Source organism: Chaetodon trifascialis, chromosome 6 (genome assembly GCF_039877785.1).
Source record: "Chaetodon trifascialis isolate fChaTrf1 chromosome 6, fChaTrf1.hap1, whole genome shotgun sequence".
In the NCBI taxonomy this organism is placed as follows: Eukaryota; Metazoa; Chordata; class Actinopteri; order Chaetodontiformes; family Chaetodontidae; genus Chaetodon; species Chaetodon trifascialis.
In genome coordinates this window covers 5946834-5966790 of record NC_092061.1, presented here as the reverse complement: position 1 = coordinate 5966790, position 19957 = coordinate 5946834, and the positions used below count along the sequence as shown (strand labels likewise).

The following is a 19957-nucleotide window of genomic DNA, read 5'->3' as shown; positions in this document are numbered from 1 at the left end:
TTCTCCTCCAGCGACAAATCCCAGAGGCGATCCCGTCTTACGTTAAAGATGGAGTTCATATAGACGCACTGAGAGGGGCAGGTAGAACAGGTGCTTTATTGTCAGTGTTCCATAGCAAAGCCTTAGATTTGTCAATAGTACAAAGCACTGTTACAAACATAGGAGGTAGTCGACACGGAGTCTTCACTGAGCATTGTAAAATGCATAGAGAAATACTATGGCCATATTGACTCTGTTCAAATGCCTCAGAGAGGAACCTAAAGCTCCCTGCTTTCTGTCTGCAGTGCAGAGTTGTACCATTGTTGTGCTATTGTAACTTCACAACTGCTTAAAGTATAAAAAAACATACATATAATCATATTCAGTCCAGTAAATACATAGTCATCAGTATAGAACAGAATCACACTAATAAATACTTTATATTATATGCTTCATATGATGCTGATTATTGACTTATGTAACCCAATAGGGGCATTTCACACAACGTTTGGCAATAATATGATTTCTGTTGGATTACATAAGTAAATTAACAATGTTACATCAAGTTAGAGATAAATGAGGTGTCTCCTCTCCTCGGCCTCGTTCATGTCCTCCATACTTTAACCCTTTTCTTTGTGCACTTACGCATCCTCCAGCTCTGCGATGCCCTCTCATTAGCAGGCACTCCGCGGATTACATGCCCGCAGCGCCACCCCAGCCAGAGTACCCCAGGCAAACGTGGAGAACTTTGCAGGGCACGTTCCAGCTCGGCTGATATACGTGGATGCAAGCCGGTGGAGCCGCTTGGCACCAAAAGTGTTGTAGTGTCCCGGGAGGACTTGATCAACCTGTTTGATAAATTTGCCAGTTGTCAAACACGTTAAAGTGATGCACTGCACACACTGCAACACTGATTTTAAAAAATCTCCATTCGCAAACAAACTGTGTTTACTGGGAACAGTTTGACAAAGGTCCTGTTCCTGAGCTCATGCAGTAATCTCCTTTATCCAATCATGTGTTCACAAAGTGCTGGACCTCGCTCCATCCTCACTGACTGAGACCCCATTTACACTTAGGGAAAACACAAATGTTTTCATGTGGTTTGGCTTCTCGTTTACACGCAAACGGAGTTTTTTTTTTCACGGAAAACGATCATTTTTAAAAACTCCAGCCAAAGTGGAGATTTCTGAGAACGCCGGTTATTTGTCGGCGTGTAAACTGGGTTAAACGGCATTTTAAGTTCCGAAACGTCACAACATGCAACTGAATACTTAACGTCATGTGAGCGACCTGTTCACACTCGTGCCCATCGGTTTGGCATAGTTGTGATGCGCTCGACGGCGTGTTTATCCGGGTTCATGTAAACGACAACATTTTTGAGAACGATGTTGTGTGCACAATGTTACACACAGTTACAATGTCACGATGTTATTTTTGAAAATGGAGGGGCCAAAATATCCGTCTTCCAAAATACATAAATAAAAACTGCTACGTGTAAACATAGGCTGAGCCTTTCCAGGATGCCCCTTTCATACCCAATCATGATCACCTGTTACCAATCAACCTGTTTACCTGTGGAATATTCCAAACAGGTGTTTTTGGAGCATTTCACAACTTTCCCAGTCTTTAGTTGCTCCTGTCCCAACATGTTTGAAATGTGTTGCTGCATCAGATTCAGAATAAGCAGATATTTACCAAAATCAATGAAGCTGATGAGGTTAAACATTAAATATATTGTCTTTGTGCTATTTTCAATTGAGTCAAAAAAAAAAAGGATTGTCAAATGATTACATTCTATTTTAATCATGTTTATGCAGCGTCACAACTTTTTTGGAATCAGGGTTGTACATTCATGTATAAATCATCAGTTGTGGCCCACTGAAGCATCATTTCGATGGGTACCAAATGTGTCCATCAGTACATGGTGCATAGCTCTGATTTAAAGAGGATTATTAAATACAGCTGAAAAACATGGAATTAATTCTGTTTTCTATTATTGCGATACGTTTCCAAGAAAAACTTTGTTAAAATGTAGAAGCAGTCAGCTCTGCACTGAAAATGTAGATATGATGGACACTTCTGTGTGACATTTTCATTATAAATCTAACACTATTTGGACCATGGGATTGGATTCCTTGTGCATAAGAGCTCAATTAATCTGACCCAAGATAACGGATCTATGATGTGAAATGGTGCGGCGTGTTTCAGTGTTACCTGTTCGCTGTCCACCAGCCCCACCAGGCGCTCACAGCTGCTGATGTAGTCACTGACGCGGCTGTAGGGCAGCCAGTCAATCATGGAGCCGTCGTATACTACATCTCCACTGAAAAGCAACTTGTTGTCATGGTCGTGGAGGCAGATGCTGCCCCGAGAGTGACCCGGCATGTGGAGCACCGTCAGCTGTCTGTCACCCAGGTTGATGACATCACCTGGACAGGTGAGAGGAAGACATGGGATCATATTACCAAAATCATTTGCACATACAAACACAAAAGTACAACTTCAGCTGGATAAGCGTCACACTCCCAGACCTTCATCCAAACTAAATCCTTATGTTCTGCATAAACAACTGGCTGGAATCAAGTCAGGGTTATGTTTGTGCTTTCCACATGTCATCTCACATCACCATGATGTACAGTCATGGACAAGGACATTCTGTATATAACTGATTTGGTCCAGAGCAGCTGTGAGTGGCACAGTGTGACAGAAGGATGAAAGTGACAAACCAAACAATGAGATATACCATCTGCACTGCAGCAGAGGCTCTGACACAGCAGAACCAGTCAGTGTATTGACTGACGATGCAGAAATGATTCTCTGTGAGAACACTAAAGATGCAAAGGGTAAAGGTTTCGATCCGAACTCCAGCAACAAACAAAGCTGCTCATCCCAAATGCAGCATCTTATGTGATATAAACTTTACGCAACAACCATCATGAGAAAAGTCGCAGAATGTGAGTTTAATCTATTGGTGATCGATCTGGTGTGTATCTGACAGCAGCGCAGTGGGTGATGGGAGGTTATTCATACTCTATGGGATGCTTTCCATAAGTGCGGCCTGTCTCTGCATTCTCGCCCTCTCTCCTTTTTTCTTAGAAGAAACAGATTCCACAGCCATCAGCACGCTGGCTAAAAATAGAGATGCCCTGCATATACAGGTGAAGCATGAGCAAAGGAGCTGCCTGAAAAAAAAAGATTTCTTCTTGTCACATCTCACAAACTATGTTAGGCTGGGCTCTTGGCAGATGACCTGTCTGCACTCTTTACCCAGTAACCCATGTGTTGTCCATACAATACATTTCTACCTGTTTAAGACTGGCCAGCACCTCTTTGTAACCCTTCCTAAGCAAATACAGCATCCCTTTAAGTTTTGTGCACCATGCCTCGTGAAGCTGATGAAAAAAGTTAGCACCACCCCTCACCTCATTGCACCTCTCTGCTGCACGTTACATGCAGGCTGTGTGTCTGTAATTTTTATTTGTGCCATGAAATCCTCCTGTGGGGGATTCTGTGCAGAGGATAATGTGCACACTGAAGCTACTGAGTCCACGCGCACCCATTAAAAATCGTCTAATGGTATCGACCATGATGCTTATCCCTTTGCAAATGCATTTAGACCTTTCGACCTGGCCTTTGATCACAGATCCACTCCCCTACAATAAATCATATCAGCAAAGGCGATATGCTGATACATCTCCTACCTACCCTCCTGCAGTATGTGCGTAGGCTGCACAGCCTTGACTTTGTAGTGCCTTGCCCTCCATCCTGGACTGGGAGCCTCGGCGATCTCCCTGTCGCTGAGCCAGGTGACCGTCTCGAAGTTGTCTCCGTTGGCCAAGGCATCGACCTCGGCGCTGTGGACGCCCACCTGTTGGAACTGATGCAGGCCGCCCGAGTGGTCGAAGTGGGCATGGGTGGCGATGGCCAGCAGCGGGTTCTTCCTCTGCGGATCTTTGCCGAGCAGCCCCTTGGAGTCGATGTAGTCAGGTAAGCTCCTCAAGCCCAGACCAGTGTCTATCACCACGTCCTGGTGCGAGCCGCGGAGCAGCCAGATGTTGGCCCGGTTATCTGACTGGTAGAATCGCTCCTGGATCCAGAAGAGTCCGTCTCCGAGCGATTTGTGGGCGTACCAGTCGGCTGCAGACATCCCAGTTCATGCACTTTTCGAAGTAACCTGGTGCTGGTGGTGCGCTGTCAGCTGATATTTGCGGCGGTGGTGTAGCTAGCCTTGTAGCTCGAGGTGATATGTTTTCATTGAGGTTAACGTGATGGTGGCCGCCGACACACCCTTGTTGCGGAAGAGTGATATCATTGGGTAAGCCGATGAGTGACGACACCGAAAAACGCACTACTATTGGTTAGAAATAAACCACGCCTTCTGAACGTCACACTCGGGGGCGGGGTGAGTCAAAGCCACATTTATTGCTGAGTGTAGTGCGAGCAGGGGTTCCCACGCCGGTGTTAGCAAAGCCGGACAGATCTTTATCAGGTTTTCCGTTAAATTTAGTGATTTAAGGAGTTTGTTTACGTACCGAACAAACAGGAGCTGAATGTTAATGAGAGTTTAAGTCGTAAAGTGAAAACATGAAGATTTAGTGAAGGCTAAATGCCGCTGAACAGCCCTGAACTACACAGACTTGTATGATTTTACGTATCCAAATTAGGAGCAATTTACTAAGTCCCGTAGTGAGTATTACAGCTTTTTGTGTATGTATATGTCTCTCATGTATTTCAGTGTTAACCGGCGCTGCAGAGTGGGCAAAGTCAGAGAAAAGGCGATGAGGGCTGTGGTGCATGAACTTGCTGTGTGTACACGTGTTTGACAGTGAAGTTGAATGGAGACATGTGGACTCTGTGCTGCAGGGACAGAGGGGGCTTGCAGCCATGGCTGGCAAGGGTCGTGGAGTGGCTGCCTTCTCGTTCCATGTTGAGGCTCTGGGCATCGGCAGGGGCAACATGCCAGAAGCCAGGGTGGGGCCCAGCCCGCTGTTTCCGGTAAGTACCGAGCACACACACACACACACACACACACACACACACACACACACACACACACACACACACACACACACTGGTGTTTACATCATTTTTGTAGACATTACATAGACTGACATTCATTCCTGGAGACTTATCGTTACCTTAACCTGGACCCAACTTTACCATAACCAAGTCTGTGCCTGACCTGTGACTGTGTTCCCAGATTCATATCCCCACAACGTCACACACACACACACACACACACACACACACACACACACACACACACACACACACACACACACAAATGCCACGATGACATATTAAATTGCAGTATATTAAATTCTCCTGGAAGGGAGCAATTGTCTAACTCAAACTCTAACTGCACCAGTATTTGTTGACAGATCAGATCAGCTGAAATCTGTCTCTCTGATGTATAAACAAAAGCAGGTTGGAATCCAGCTTGGGCTGCATTTTAACTGTGCTTATATCATCTCTTTAAGTTTTAACTGTAGGATCAGTTTGGCACAACTTGGTACTGTACAGAATTTGACTGTGTGTAATGGCACTCATATCATTTAAAACGAAAATGTAATCTGCTGAAGATACGAGATAACTGTAACATACCTCTCACACATGATTGCTGTCATCTCCCTTTCACTATCCGCTCTCCTGCAGAACACTGACTTTAAGCCCCTGCCGCTAAAAGCTGGTGAGGATGAGGACTACATGCTGGCCTTAAAACAGGAAATGAGGGGAACGATGCAGCGGCTTCCACACCACATCAGACCTCCCTCCAATAAAGCAGGTGAAGAGAGAAGTGCATTAGAAATCTGACATCGAATAGAAATGCAATGGCTAGACGATTGGCGGGCTGTGAGGGAAGATAATGCAGCACTTAGGAACCGAGACATTTAATTAAGGTCTTATCTGGGAAAAGGGGAGAAGGCAAATTTATGGAGGAATATTGAGTTACAGCTGCTACCACATCTGATGGTTTTAATATAATATCTATGGTCTGGCCTGATAGGGCAGAGTTCACGTCTTCAGTGTTGAGCTAAATATATCTATAATAAGCAGTATAGTCAAAACTGTTCAAACTGTGATTACCCGTGGTGGCTGAGGATCAGGAGTAGCAGCCAGGGCTTTGTGTTGATAGACTCATGGTTCTGATAAACTGCTGAATGTGATGCACGGGGCAACTGGGATTTGTTTGAGAGTGTACTGAAGCAGAAACTTTGTCTTGTTTATGTGAAACAGAGGTGGAGAAATACACAGAGAGATACCTGAAGCAAAGCCAGATGGAGGATGAGGAGTGGTCTCCAGGTACTTGCACAACAACCTGTCGTTTGAATAAATAGTGAAATAAGTTGAAAATAACTGAAAGGCTGTTTTTGATATTTTAGACTGGAACCTCTTCCCAAAAGAATTGATGCCCCAAACGAAAAGACGGCACCCTAAACCAGGTATATTGCAGCCGTTGTGTAATATATGGATTATGTAATATATCTGTAATTCTGTGGTAAACTTTAAGAATAAAGACCAAATGTTTAAATCCAACAGGCACAAAGAAGAAACCTGTGATCTCACGCAAACACACAGAGGATATGCTGAGTAAATTAGATGTAAGCTTTTCTGCACTTATTGCTTCTGTGTTCAGCTCCTGAGCATTACATGTGCTGTTTATTCTCTCCTGATGTCATTTATCTTATGATTTAAGGCCGACTTGTTGCAGTATATATGAGCTCAGGATGCTTATGCGCTTACCAAGAACTGTATGCGTCTTTCTGAGCTAGCGAATGTTTCACACAAGTCATTTGTCAATATTTCAGGAACTGGAAAAGAAAGATGACGGGAACGTTGAAAATTCAGATGATGAGACAGAAAAGAAAACAAAGAATGAGAATGATGAGGAAGAACTTGAAGAAGAAGAATATGAGGAAGAGGATATTGAAGAGGTTCGATTACAAATGATAACCTGTTAACGGCAAATGTGGTCGATATGTAAAAAGCAGAGTTAACATTTTAGTTCCTTTTGTTTCTCTGTAGGAAAACGACTACATTGAAAGCTATTTTGACAATGGCGAAGATTTTGCTGCAGACAGCGATGACAATATGGACGGCGAAGCAACATACTGACAGTGTGACTCAACCATGCAAAGTCAAGAAAGCACGCACTGTTCAAGTAAACAATCATCATGTGATCATTTCTATTGTTTAAATGTTGGAGATAAGTTGGGAATATTGTTAGCAGAGTCATGGTTGATTGCTTTGTTTGATCTTGAGAGGCTATCTTTCTTTCCTTAAGGACTTCTGTAAATAAGAAAGAGCAAACTATGTGCATACTGGCAATAATTTATTCAAAATAGATGTATTTATTTTCCAGCCTGTAGCACATATCCACAGTTTGAAAGGCACGTACTGTTAAAAAACACGTAATGCATTTCATGAAGTGTCAAGTGAAGACGGTGATGAAATAAAAGGGCTATGTAACAAAGTCTAAAATTTCACATAATTACAAGAATGAGTCATTGTGGGAATACTGTGCATTTCCCATTTTCCTCACCATGCTCTTTGAGGTTTTCTGAAATGGAAAAAAAAAATCAAAACACACTTCTTTTCAAGCAAGCTAAAGGAAAGAAAAATTCCAACAACTTTCATGGAAATTCAAAAACATAATTTAACCGGTAGCTCCGAATACTGATCGTGTAAGTAAAGGCAAATGCTCAATAGTCTTGAATAAATTAACTCTATATTAAACACAATGGCAGCAATACGTTGGAAAATACACTATTTCTAATGTGGCAAAAAATACAGTTGGACCAAATCGAGTAAGAACTGCTTTAAAACCACATCCGCAGAATGAATTACTCTCTAAGGGTGTGACCACTGCCCCGTTACTGAATACACAAAAACTGGTTAGTGTTGCTGTCTGTCTCACAGCTTGTGTGTATCTTACTGAGAAGGAGCAGCAGCATAGATGACAAAAACATGAGCTCAGTTCTACTGGCTACACAGATAACAACTCTGAAATGCATCCATCATTTAGGAAAAAACGAGACAATCATATCATTTGCTATTTTTGGCCCATTTATACTTTACTTGCTGCAAAGCATATAAATGTGAGAGGATAGACACGAGGAATGACTGTGGCCACACCCTTATTCCTAGTCCCTCAACCCTGTCTAAAAAGACTGTTCCCACTATAAAGTGACTGTCCCACTCAGACAGATTGCATTGCTGTATTAAATCTATAATAACTACTCAAAATGGGGACATCCGCCCAGTTTTAATAGCTCTCTGAGTTAGCAATAAATTCCTATGTAAAGTGATAATAATCCCTTGTTATGTTTTCTCAAGCCCTCCATGTTCACCGTCTCCGGCTTTGTCCACATCCGGACCATTTGATCTCCATTAACCACATTTCCAGCATGCTGTCCAGGTCCGGTCCCTGCATGGCTGTCTTATCCAACAGGAAGATCCACATTGTTATCTTGGAGATGTCCATGAGGCATGTCGCCATGACCTTGTGTAGGAATGCCATGATGGCTGACGTCAGCTTTCATCAGAACCTCATAGTACAGCAAATAAAACACAGGCGTGACAATGCCAACAACCAGCATGATGACCACAGCCGTCCACCATCTCATGCCCCAGTCTGCCCCATAATAAGGGTCCTTTCTTTGTGCTGGTTTATACTCGACTTCTCCAAGCAGTGGCTGCTGTTGCTGCAGTGTTAAGGACGACACGACCTCATTCAGGCTGCTCCGAGACGGACCTGTGGATTTCACCAGCCTCTCAATGTCCTTGTCCTTCTCCAGTAGGAACCCTTCCACGCTGTCGGTAGAGGAAGAAGAAGAGTCTGTGGAGGACTCTGAGGGGAGGGAGGTCATGGAAGAGATCTGGGGTGCGCGCCTAGCACCTGAGGGGGAGGCAGATTTGTGAGGTCCAGTGCTGTGAGTCTCCGTGAGGACACTAAAGCGCCTCACAGGAATCTTGACCGACCGCAGGGCAAAGAAGTCCTGCTCTGTCAAGAGGTTGTTGGCACGCTTTATATCAGCCACCTAGAAAAGACAATAAGACAGATTTACTACGACGCATACAGACACAAACTGTTATTTTACATTTACTGTCATCTGAATTCTCTGGATTCTGAGTCAACCACTAAAACAGAAAAGCAGACTGGCCTTTGCACTTGTTGCAAAGAACGTTGCATGAGACAAAATACCAAGTGCAGTCAAACTTCTGTAAAGAGATGGCTGGAAATAATATCCAAATTATTTAATACAAGAAAAGACAAAAATATCACCTTATAAGTTCATATGGTGAACTTGTTAGCAAGTCACCAGTTATTCATTAATTTGTCTACCTGCCATTTGGTGCTGTGCAGTTAGTGTACAGTGTTTTTTTTTTTTTTTTTTTTTTTTTCAAATGAACATTTTCAATGGAAACATCTGCCTGATGCTTCACTATTGGTGACGCTCTAGCTGTCCTACTGTACATCAAGTATGATGCATTGGTTGACTGTTGGTTATTTAAAATAATGATGATATCAGTTGGGACTCTGGTAACTGGTTAGTTAATTCATATAAAAGTAAGACAGATTTATTTATTGCTAATTATCAAATGTATAAGGGCCAAGAATGTTTGTGTATAGGTGCAATGTAAGAGAAGAAATAAGATAATGAGAGTTGAGTAGGTACTCCCAAGTAGAGAAAGAAAGACACACATACACACACAGGTTTGAAGACAAACATACTGAACAATGGTACTGCAGGGCAATGCTGTTCAGGGTATCACCCTCCTGGATATCCCTGGTCAGGTAGATAATATCCTCCATCCTCTCTCTGGAGGTGCTCCTCCGCAGCCTCTCTCTGCCACGTGGCCGCAGCTCATAGCTCTCCGCGTCCTCCTCTGACAGGTCATTCTCTGAGCCGTTGTTTCCAAACAGATAGGCATGACCGCCATTGGCAGGCTGCACCATGGTGGCTGACTGGAACCCATAGTGCTGGCTCCTACTGGACATTTTTTCTTCACTGGGTTTGGAAGAGCAGAGACAGACTTGAGTACCAAATTCTGAACTTGTCAGACATTTCTGTGGGCATACCAGCAAGGTTTGCTCTACCCTGAGGGAAGAGAACACGAAAAACATGTTTGAACTAATAGACTTCACACAAGGATGTGGCTTAAAACAAAGGAGGGTTATATTGTAAAATATGCTATGTTCGATCAAGGCACACAACCAACCTCTTACTACTGCAATTTAACAGATGGGGCATCAAAAATTTGGCCATATAGTACATGCAGGTGACAACAATGTCACTGTTTTCACAGCATGGGAGAAAGATTACAGTGGACACATAAAGTTCGGAATATAATCAATTAAACTGCACAGATACAAAAAAAGACTGCACGAAAGCTGGCCTATGTGAACTTTAGGACACCATACAAGACTAAACATGTCTTTCGTTCTTTGAAACCTGCAATTAGGGGCAGGCAGTAGCTCACTTTCACTAATTACTATTTTTCTCATGTTTAGCATACTAGCTAAAACATGACGTCCATTTCTCTGACAGTCCTGAGCATTCAAGTTATGTTTACTTGAGATCGATGAGACTGGGCCTCTTCCACTTTCATACGTGACGTTACAGGCAGTACATTCAATACTGATGATGTCAAGGTCCTGTTTATGTAATATTTCTGTTTAACAAACCATTACGACCACGGGGACACAGCTTATCTTTTCAGATAACGTTACCCATCTTCCCCCCTATCACAGCAGTAACCTACGAGCAAGGCACACTTCACTCTAGATTACCACTTTTACACCAAATGCCACATTGCCGCCCAAGATAATGTTAGCCACGGTAGCAGCTAAAGCTAGCAATCTAAGGGGTTAACCGTAAACCCCCCGACATCATCTTCTTCTTCTATATGCGCTCAGGGGTGTGATTGAGCTGAGTTTGTAAAGAGTTAATGTGGACAAAAATACAAGCTAGCTAACTTACTATTTAACTAAAGCGATTAACATGGCTATATATCTATACCCACTTAAGGTTCTCTCACAACACAAGTCCGGACCATATCGTCGTTCAATGGGATTAACTACGTAACTTTAGAAATACGTCCGCTTAAAACACCAAATCAGTATCCTATGAACTGTCAGCTTGATCTTGTACTGATAGGAGTGTGATTTACATCGCACGACCAGTTACCAAACTATGAGCCCTCAGCACAAGCTAGGCTAGGGCTAACTAGCGTCCATCAATTTTATCTAGCTAGTAACATTTGCACATTCTGTCGGCCAGTTGTCAAAGGTGACGAGTGATATATTTGGAAGAAGTCGTCAACGACCGCCTTTACCTGAAATGTGAACACAGATCAATCAGTTGACCTGAATAATATCCATACTTCGACCGGAGTATCTTCGGTCTCACCTTCCTTTCGGTTCGTCAACTTACCTACCTGCTAGCTACTGTTGAAGCGCTACCGCTCACGCCACGTCAACAGAATATTTGCGTCATGACGTAAACGCCGACGCCCCCAACAAGGCCTTCACTTTGAATCGCGAGATGGCGCTAACGGTCAAGTTAATAGTTTCAAGGAGCTCTATTTTTTCCACATCCATGTTGGGGCCAAACCAAGTACAGAGATTTTAGATTAAAGTTGGAATCGGATTATTCTTCAGACATCTCTATCCGTATCCGCATTGGCCAGTTCAATGTTTAAATTACCTAATATCTTAATGTTGTCCGAATGCTTAGCTAACTAAGCTAAATGCCCTGTCAATGAGGATACTAGCCATAGGCTACAGGAGGGTGTGCGGAATAAATTTAGCTAGTTAGCTTGATAAAGTCTATTAAAAAAATGAAATAAATGTGACATTGCTTCTCCTAAAAATATCTTAGGGCGTATTTACACAAAATCAACAGGTCGCTAAAGATTTTCGCGTAAAACTGCGTGTGTTATAGCTGTTTATATCAGGTTCTCAGATTTCAAATTACACATGGTGAAGTCGGCTAGCAAAGTTGATGGAGTGACGACAACAACAGAGGGGAGAAGCGGTAGCATGAGGACACATGCCTGTTCGGTGCGCAGGGTGGAGCTGTCCACCACCACACCGAACACCCTTGAGAGACAAATGGGATTAAAACATCTTGTCTCATTAGGCAGCGAGCAGGAGTCCCTGAGTATCTACAAACTAATCCTCCTGTTGGACAGTGAGTCGTGTGTGTGTGTACAGTAGTAGCAGCCCCCACATGGCTGCAAGAGCCCGGAGCTGTGTGTAGAGAGGGGAGAAGGTCCTGAACACACCGGGGAACCGCTCCGTGTCTGCTGATCTCTCCCGGCTTCAGTCCCGTTAGATGACAAACGCGCTTCATCCCATGTTGTTCACCGGGAGCCCAAAGCTGCCGAAGGAAAAGCCGAATTCAGCTGAACATAAAATGATGCAGCTACTGGCTGCTGTTTGAGGAGAGACGGAGCTGAGGACCCTGAGAGCACTTATCGATGTTATCCTCAGCAACAGATACATTACAGTAATTTATCTTGGACAGAGAGGCCAAGCAAGGTGTCAGGTAAGTTGATTCATTTTCTGTCTGTTTCCACAGATGCTCCTGTTTGTCATTGTGAGTGTGGGCTGATGGCACGGATGTGCGTCGACCAGCCAAACTTTGCTGGATAATTTCAAAGAAAGGATGCGAGATGATTTATTTTTCATCCAGTCAGTAATGATCGGTGACTCCAGGCGCTATTGCCAGCGGTAGATTAATAGTGCCGAGAATAAAGGAAACAAATGAGTAGCGATACTCCTCATCAATTATGCCAGACAGCTCAAGCAGACATATTGTATAACACTATAAGAAAACGATTAAAAGTGGTTGGCCGCCGCTAATTTCTTTTCGCGCTGTGCCAGAAATCCCCCTCGGAGCAGCTAATAAAATTGAAAAGCCTAAATATTGATTCAGCGCAATCAGTAAATGAATGGCCGGGTAGCCCATTGAGGACGGAGACAAACGCTTCCATGGTTACATCCAGGATCTCCAGTGTGATTACTGCGCTTTGTGTGGGTTTTCTCTCTCCCACTGAAATAAAACAACAATTCAGGGGGAACTGCCACACATGGTGAGCTGGAGACCCTCTCATAAAGGCTCCGTTGACTAATCTATAGGCTTACTCTGGCCATAAGTAATCTTGGCACACTTTGAGTTGCGCACATGTGCTGATACTGTTAAATCGAGTGCTGCCCGTAGCCTCATTGTGCTGCTGCCTCTTTGCGTATTTTACGCAGATGTTGCGGGCTCCACAGTTTACAGCAGCTGATGGGGTGGGGTTTTTCAGTCCTTGAATAATTGAATATGTCCACCTTATCGCTAATTGATTTGACATGATGTCATCTTGGTGCGTCCCTTGCAAATCTCTTTTGTTGCCTCCTCTGTGGCGCCTCAGCAGAGTTAAATCCCTTTTCTCGCTGGGGAGGAAGGGAGGGAGCTGCCTCTGTATCCATTCAGCACTTACACCTGCTCCTCCTCAGCGCCAGCCTTCACTGTTAACTGTTTCTGAAATGTGTCTTTGTGTACAAGGCTCACATCATTGAATCAGATGAAGAAGAACAGTCTTCACCCTTTGTTTGCAAAGAGGCAACAAAACTTGCCGTGAAATTTTCACAATTTCATATCCCCGGACCTGCAATCTCTATTTCCATCATCACAGACGCACAGGTCACAGTGTGCTTTCTGGAGATTTGGATCCTCTAAGATCCACGCTTGCTCGCAGCTCAGGTCCTTTGTTTGTCTGTTTATGTCATCGCCTGGCAGGGGTCAGCCCCCAGTCGCCTGTGTGAGGGTCTGAATGTGATTCACTGGGCGGAAACTGTTTTACTGCCTGCCTCTCTCCCCTTCTGTCTCCCCCCTCTAATGGCTGTGCAGTACAAAAGGGGACAGTGCCATAAACAGAGGCTGTTCATTGATGAGAGGTGCTGAAGTGTTGCACATTGCAGACAGGATGAGATTGATGTTTGCTGGGGATGAGAGAGGGCTTGCATTCCCAGCGTGTGGGGATAGAGGGAAATAGCGGTTGAAGGCACGGCTCGACATACACTGAACTGCCCTGCAACAGGCTGTGCCCGCCTCTGTGCACCATGGATCACCGATGGGGTTGGGGGCAAGAGTTGTAAAGGATGTCTTAATCTGCTGCATGGAGGACATTTGTGAAGTTGAATTTGAACTTTGCATGGCTTGTACAGATGTGCAGATATACATTTACAGAATTCCTTATTGACCTGCTTCCAATCATATCTGCACTATTTGTTTTTTTCTCATGTTTCTGCATCTTCCTCTTGCCCGAGGAGAGCAAAGTTAATTTATAGCACATTATTACAAGTAAGCGCCTTGCAAAATGTTGTCTTCTCCTCAGTGGGAGTTCTGGATTTACATTTTTTGTGGTGTTGGAGGAGAAAACCAGCAGACCTATGCCCACTACACACCTCTTATTAGTTATGGTCTGGTTTTCATTTCCACACCTTGAGAGGATAAAATGTTGCACCTACTTTCCCACTTCTCCCTGAAATGGCTATTTTCCTCAGCAGTACCATGCAGTGGAACAATTCATAATCCCATGGTGCAAGACAGATGTAGACCATAAACCTTTTAACTATACTGGGAGCTGACTGGGCTCACTGGATGCTTATGTGAGTGTATGAACTATAGGTGTTAACATTTTTGAAACACCAAACCAAATTCACATGACTTTTTTTTTTTAGCAATAGCTTCTGAGAGGTGCAAGGTTTGAAATACGTCACAAAATTATTTGTATTTTTAAAAATAATTGAGGCCATCTCCTTCAGCGTTTGGTGTCCTTCAAGTTTTTTTACTTCTCGATTATGTGATATTGTGTAGTGGGACAAAAGTGGTGCTGTGGGTAGACACTATAATGAGGTCTCTCAACTCCATGAGGACAAATCGAAGAGACAAGGAGTGCGCTGTAGGTCACAGAAAGAAGTGCAAACAGCACGAGATGAAAGAAAGTGATCTATACCACGCTCATAGAACTGAAAATAATTAGTTTTTAGTCTTATGTGGCTAATGTTACATTTGCTAATTTCTAAGACCGGAACTGTGTGAGTTCATTCACATCTTCCTGTTGTTTGACTTGACTGGGATCATCAGGTCTGATGCCAACATGTCCGGAAACCCTGAGAAAGTTGGTTTTAGATTTAGTGAATGGACAAATTCAAGTCGTAAATAAGTCTCTTATAACATTCTCTGGGATTTTAATGCTTTTTTTTCAAGAATCGTTTGACAGTTCATGCTTACGCACAGGAGACAGTATCATGTTTTAGTAGTTGTTGCCCTTGGAGCAGAGGGACAGGAAAGCGGTGGGCCGTCAGCGATGGCCAACAATCCTGAGGTCTCTTTAGTGGGCCTGACCAACCACATATTGTTCCCGGTGAGAGGATGGTAGTATGGTCGCTGCAGCAAACCCTCGGTCATGACCTCGCCGTCAACTCTCATAATCATGCTCTCATACATACACACACGCTTGTACACGTACGCACACTCTTATTGTTGTATCTTGTGCTCTGTAGGGGCGACGGGGAGCCCTCCTACAGCTGCCCAGCTTCTCCATTCGAGTATTAAACTTGAACTCTGACCTCTTGTGATGTTAGTAAAGCCGGTAGCCTCACATGGGTCGGCCTCAGAGCCTCTCCTACCTGCTGTGCTGAGCATCACGCATGACCAGTTCCTCTATTAAGCCTAACAACGATCAATAAAAAAACGCTCAACCACAAATATTTAAATTAATCAGTCAAATATTAATTTAACTTTGAACATTTTTCTAACATGTTCACCACATTCTATCTTAATCACATTGAAATCCTGTTAAACTCGAGCACCTATGCTTCATTTAAACTTGCAAACTGGATGGAAAATCGTTGCAGGGAGCACACAGAGCAACATCCTTTCTCAGATGTCAAAACATAGTGAAAAGTAAATTTAGGATTTAGGATTAGCTGTTTCCTCTGGCCTCTGGTTCACATTAGCTTGGCGAGACTCTGTACAAATTAAATTAAGTCTCGAGGACTGTAAAGCAGGAATTTTCTTCTTCTTCTTCTTCTTTTTTGATCATTGAATGACTTGTTATCCCTAAACGATAAATCTGCTCCACAGCCTTCTTTGATGAATGAACACACTCTTTGCTTGCTCTTCACTGATCTCATTCTTTAAAGGCCACTGCATGCGTGGGTCCCTCTGTCCGACCATAAATGCCTGTGAGTTCTACCCCTCGCCTACATGTTTTTGGGGGAGCCACGTGGAACGCATCCCTTGGTGGTCCCTGCTTCCTGTACTAATTTAGACAGGGCAGGTTGAAGTGGGTCACACTTTGGCTGGAAGGACATCATGCCTGTCCATCCTTTTACACTTCTGTCTTTGTGAGTACCACTACTGCCTCCCGGGAGGGTTTTTTTGTGTGTTTGTGTGTGTATATGTGTGAGACAGAGTGAAAACAAGTGCGCTTCAGAAAAGAAGGGTTGGGGTGTCTATTTAAAGCATAAACCTGTTTGCGTAGGTCACCAACTCTTTGATTGATCATCCCAAACTCCTGCTTCTCCATTACCCTCTGCCATCCCCCAGTGTGTGTGTATGACCCATTCTGTATTATTTCATCCCCACATACACCCCCCCTGCATCTGCCCAGTCCCTTACACCAGCCCCTCTTTCTTTCTCTTCTTTCTCTGTTTATCTCTCACTTCCCTCATTGTGCTGTCACGGCAGAGGAATTCCACGAGTAGGTGGGGGTGGCTGATCCAAGCATGGCTGAGAGATGGCAGCGTGTGTTTATCGTTGTATAAAGGTGCTTTTATCACCTTTCTCTGGATGCCTTTCATTATGGATTATAGCTGTGTGAGTAAAACATGGCAAGGGATCAGGATCACTTAGATCACGATGGAACGCGCCCTGCATCTTTCTATTGAACTGTGTGATCTGTGAAGCACTGCAGAGGAGAACTGGTTCAGATCAGACTGAAATGTTATGGAATGCACCTGTAGGCACCTGTAAGTGCACCGCTCACAGCCACAGCTGAAAGCATTGAGCAGCACTTTTTAAAACAGCTCTTTTTATTATTTTCCCTGCATGATAATCAGGACCTGTTGACCACACTTGTGCACGGATTTGCTTCCTCTTCAATCCTGCCATCTGGCCCTTAGTTTTCCAAAGCTGCAAAGGCCTCAAAGAGGGGCTCTCCCACACCTACTGTACCGAGGATGTGTGTGCTGTGCGCCTCCTTGTTTAGGAGTGATAGAGGAGAGCGCAGAGAAAAGAAGGAAGTCTGAATAGGATGGTTTGGATTCTGTTGGGAGAGGAGGCCAGCATGCCAAAAAGTGGGACAAACAAAAGAATGGAGAACTGTGGCAATTTTAGAAATGCACACGAAACACAAAAAGGAGCATGAGCGAACAAAAGCCTGCTCCTTAAAATTGTGTGCTGGTCAGTGAATCGTAAAGTCCCGCTTCTTCTCCAATGAAAATACACCCCCGTTCTTGGTTGCCTCTCTGTTTTGGGAACTCTTTTGAAATGCAATTAGCATTTCATCCAGGCCCAACCGGTTACATGCAATGAAGTAATACCCTTTCTAATTTGGCTCTTTGGTCTGCGAGACTGTGGAGAGCACAACCTTGTTTAATCCCCTGAAAGTGCTTTTCTGTCTGCCTCCATCACTGTGTGTCATACAGGCTAATCAGTCAGCCAATGCTCAAACTGGAAAATGCTCTAAATTGCTCACGCACTGGTTCCTACTCAATTGGAAGCACTTTCCACTTTCTATATCCCTTCCTTCCCACTGTTTTCAAAGAAGAAGAAAAAAGTCTTGTTTTTAGTTAGAGACGAGAGATGCTATTGGCTCAACTTAAGAGCAGTCGACCACGGCTGTGTGCACAATACCTCAGGAAAACTCTCCCTCTCTGTTTCTTTTTTCACAGTAAAATGCACACTTGATTGGCAGCCTCTTGCCCCTGAAGGAGAAATGCCTGGTTGAAAAGTATTGTCTGACAATGGCTGGAAGGCTGACCTCATGCATTTTTGTTCTTTAGAGAGGTATTCATTCAAGTGTTTTCTTGTCCCCGTTATGTGGAATGGCATAATTTGGCCACAGTTCAGCAGACTGCCATCCCCAGTCCCCAAAAATCTCTTCCCCCCTTCTTGTTGGACTAATGGTAGGTTTTCTGTTTTTCTCCTCAAAATAAATAGAATTCTGTTTTTGGGTAGAGCTCTCCAAAATAAGCCCAGTGAGTAACACAGAGTTTTTGTCAGATTTAATGATCTATGTTTTAGCTCTACTCGCTTATTAAGTTTCTTAATTTCTTCTCCCCAACTTCCCTGTATGGCGAGAACATTCACTGATCTAAAAATACCAGGGGGAGAAACTACATGTGAAGTGCAATTATGGGCTTGTGAGTTGACCGGGTATGGCAGCCGCGGCTGTGCCGGGCTGAGAACGGACGGTGGGTGGTTTCTGAGGTAGGACCCGACACACATTGGGCTGGTGGCATTGCTTAGCGTGGAGCGCAGCTCAAACAGAAAACAATCCAATAAACAGAGCGGAGGAGGCACTGTGGGTTTGAGCCAAACACATAGCCCGAGACTTATAAAAGTGAGCTAATACAGCAGCCTGTCTGTGACATGAGAAACATTTTGTCTATATGCATTAAATGATACGATTTCATTTTGAGTTTAAGGTAAAGAGACCTTTAACAAACTTTTTTTTTTTTGCAATGCATTTTAATAAGGAGTTTTTCATGTTTAGTCTGACCCTCGAATAATAACCTGGCCATACGACCACAAGGCACTTCCATTTTCCAACTGCTCATATCCCCCTTGGTGGATGTACAATTATACTGCACTTAAGGGAGCTGCAGCGTGCGGACCTTTCACATGTTTTCATTAGACGTCACCCCTTACATTACATATAAATGCAGATTGATATACATGAAGGCCTATTATCAGCTCTTTCCATGTGCCTTTCTGTCTACCACATCATCGATCTGTGTGTGTGTTGTTGTTGTTGTTTGCTTATCTGTTTATCTCTGTCACTATCAGCCATAGTGTCTGTTTGTGTTGTTGGTTTTTCGTGTGAATTTGTCCTGAGGAGACGCACAAGCGTTCCAGGAACACTGTTATATTAGTTGATGCTAATGACAGAGCAGTTTCTTTTTGTGGCCAGACTGACTCCAGATCACCGACCAGAGCTGTAAGATTGATGAATGAGATCCCACTGCAGGCCTCCCACTGTCAGACAACTGGAGATCCCTTTCTCTCTCTCTATGTGTGTTTGTGTGTGTGTGTGTGTGTGTGTGTGTGTGTGTGTGTGTGTGTGTGTGTGTGTGTGTGTGTGTGTGTGTGTGTGTGTGTGTGTGTGCGTGCGTGTGTGTGCGCGCACGCATGTGACCAACTGCAGGATATAACCACAAGCTCCTCACCAAGGGCGTCTCAAGACCAGGGAAGCCTCAGGGCAGGGATGCCTCATGGGAAAGCCCTTGATTAAAACTCGACAGACTGTTATCCCACACACCCTCTACCAAAAAGGAAGTAAGACTATTGCTTTCCTCCCTTAAAGCTTCTAATACCGAGTCTTCTCAGTTAAATAACAAGGGGAAAAGCAAAGTCCTTGACAATGATTGTACTGTACAGAGGCTGAAGAGGAGAGGCTCCCGGTGAGCTGAAGTGGCAAAAAGGGATGACAAATTCTGTTATTCTTGTGACAAAGAAGATTTTTTTTAGTTTGCAAGGTGAAATTCAGGTCACTCACTGTCAAACTGTGATGTCAGTAGTCACCTGACCAACCACAGACGGCACATGGCACATTCCATACTGTGAATCCTGCACTGTCACGCTTACTACCATCCTCCGACTGTGAAGTCTCAGGCTCACAGTGAATAATTGATGCAAAAGATTACGACGCATAGGCCACCGTCAGGAGAAACCCTAGAGGCATCAGGACTGAG

General features: G+C 43.9%; 4 protein-coding genes across 9 annotated transcripts in view; 2 read left to right on the top strand and 2 right to left on the bottom strand.

Annotated features, from left to right (window-relative positions):
• Nucleotides 1-76: 76 nt before the first annotated feature.
• Nucleotides 77-4261, bottom strand: mblac2 (metallo-beta-lactamase domain containing 2). Its single transcript, XM_070963747.1, has 3 exons — nt 3685-4261; nt 2194-2408; nt 77-827 (listed from the first exon to the last, which is right to left on the bottom strand). The coding sequence occupies exons 1-3, from the start codon at nt 4124-4126 to the stop codon at nt 654-656; spliced, it is 831 nt and encodes a 276-aa protein (XP_070819848.1). The 5' UTR covers nt 4127-4261; the 3' UTR covers nt 77-653.
• On the top strand, nt 3863-7309 carry polr3g (polymerase (RNA) III (DNA directed) polypeptide G). Of its 3 annotated transcripts, none has more exons than XM_070963751.1 (8): nt 3863-3966; nt 4843-4974; nt 5635-5764; nt 6217-6282; nt 6363-6422; nt 6520-6581; nt 6789-6914; nt 7006-7223. In XM_070963751.1, the coding sequence occupies exons 2-8, from the start codon at nt 4864-4866 to the stop codon at nt 7093-7095; spliced, it is 645 nt and encodes a 214-aa protein (XP_070819852.1). In that variant the 5' UTR covers nt 3863-3966; nt 4843-4863; the 3' UTR covers nt 7096-7223. The 3 variants fall into 3 exon arrangements, with proteins under 3 accessions (XP_070819852.1, XP_070819851.1, XP_070819850.1); XM_070963750.1 differs by lacking the exon at nt 3863-3966 and adding an exon at nt 4395-4665 and having other exon boundaries at nt 7006-7309; XM_070963749.1 differs by lacking the exon at nt 3863-3966 and adding an exon at nt 4517-4665 and having other exon boundaries at nt 6384-6422.
• Nucleotides 7301-11458, bottom strand: lysmd3 (LysM, putative peptidoglycan-binding, domain containing 3). 2 transcript variants are annotated; one of them, XM_070963745.1, is made up of 3 exons: nt 11320-11441; nt 9716-9992; nt 7301-9020 (listed from the first exon to the last, which is right to left on the bottom strand). In XM_070963745.1, exons 2-3 carry the CDS (start codon nt 9980-9982, stop codon nt 8421-8423), a joined length of 867 nt encoding a protein of 288 aa, XP_070819846.1. In that variant the 5' UTR covers nt 9983-9992; nt 11320-11441; the 3' UTR covers nt 7301-8420. The 2 variants fall into 2 exon arrangements, with proteins under 2 accessions (XP_070819846.1, XP_070819847.1); XM_070963746.1 differs by having other exon boundaries at nt 7438-9020; nt 11422-11458.
• A 741-nt stretch (nt 11459-12199) lies between these two features.
• The window catches only part of adgrv1 (adhesion G protein-coupled receptor V1), a 104021-nt gene continuing 96263 nt past the window's right edge, over nt 12200-19957 (top strand). For all 3 annotated transcript variants that reach the window (XM_070964096.1, XM_070964095.1, XM_070964094.1), the window contains exon 1: nt 12200-12533. The gene's annotated coding sequence lies outside the window, so the exon portion shown is untranslated. The remainder of the gene's footprint in view (nt 12534-19957) is intronic.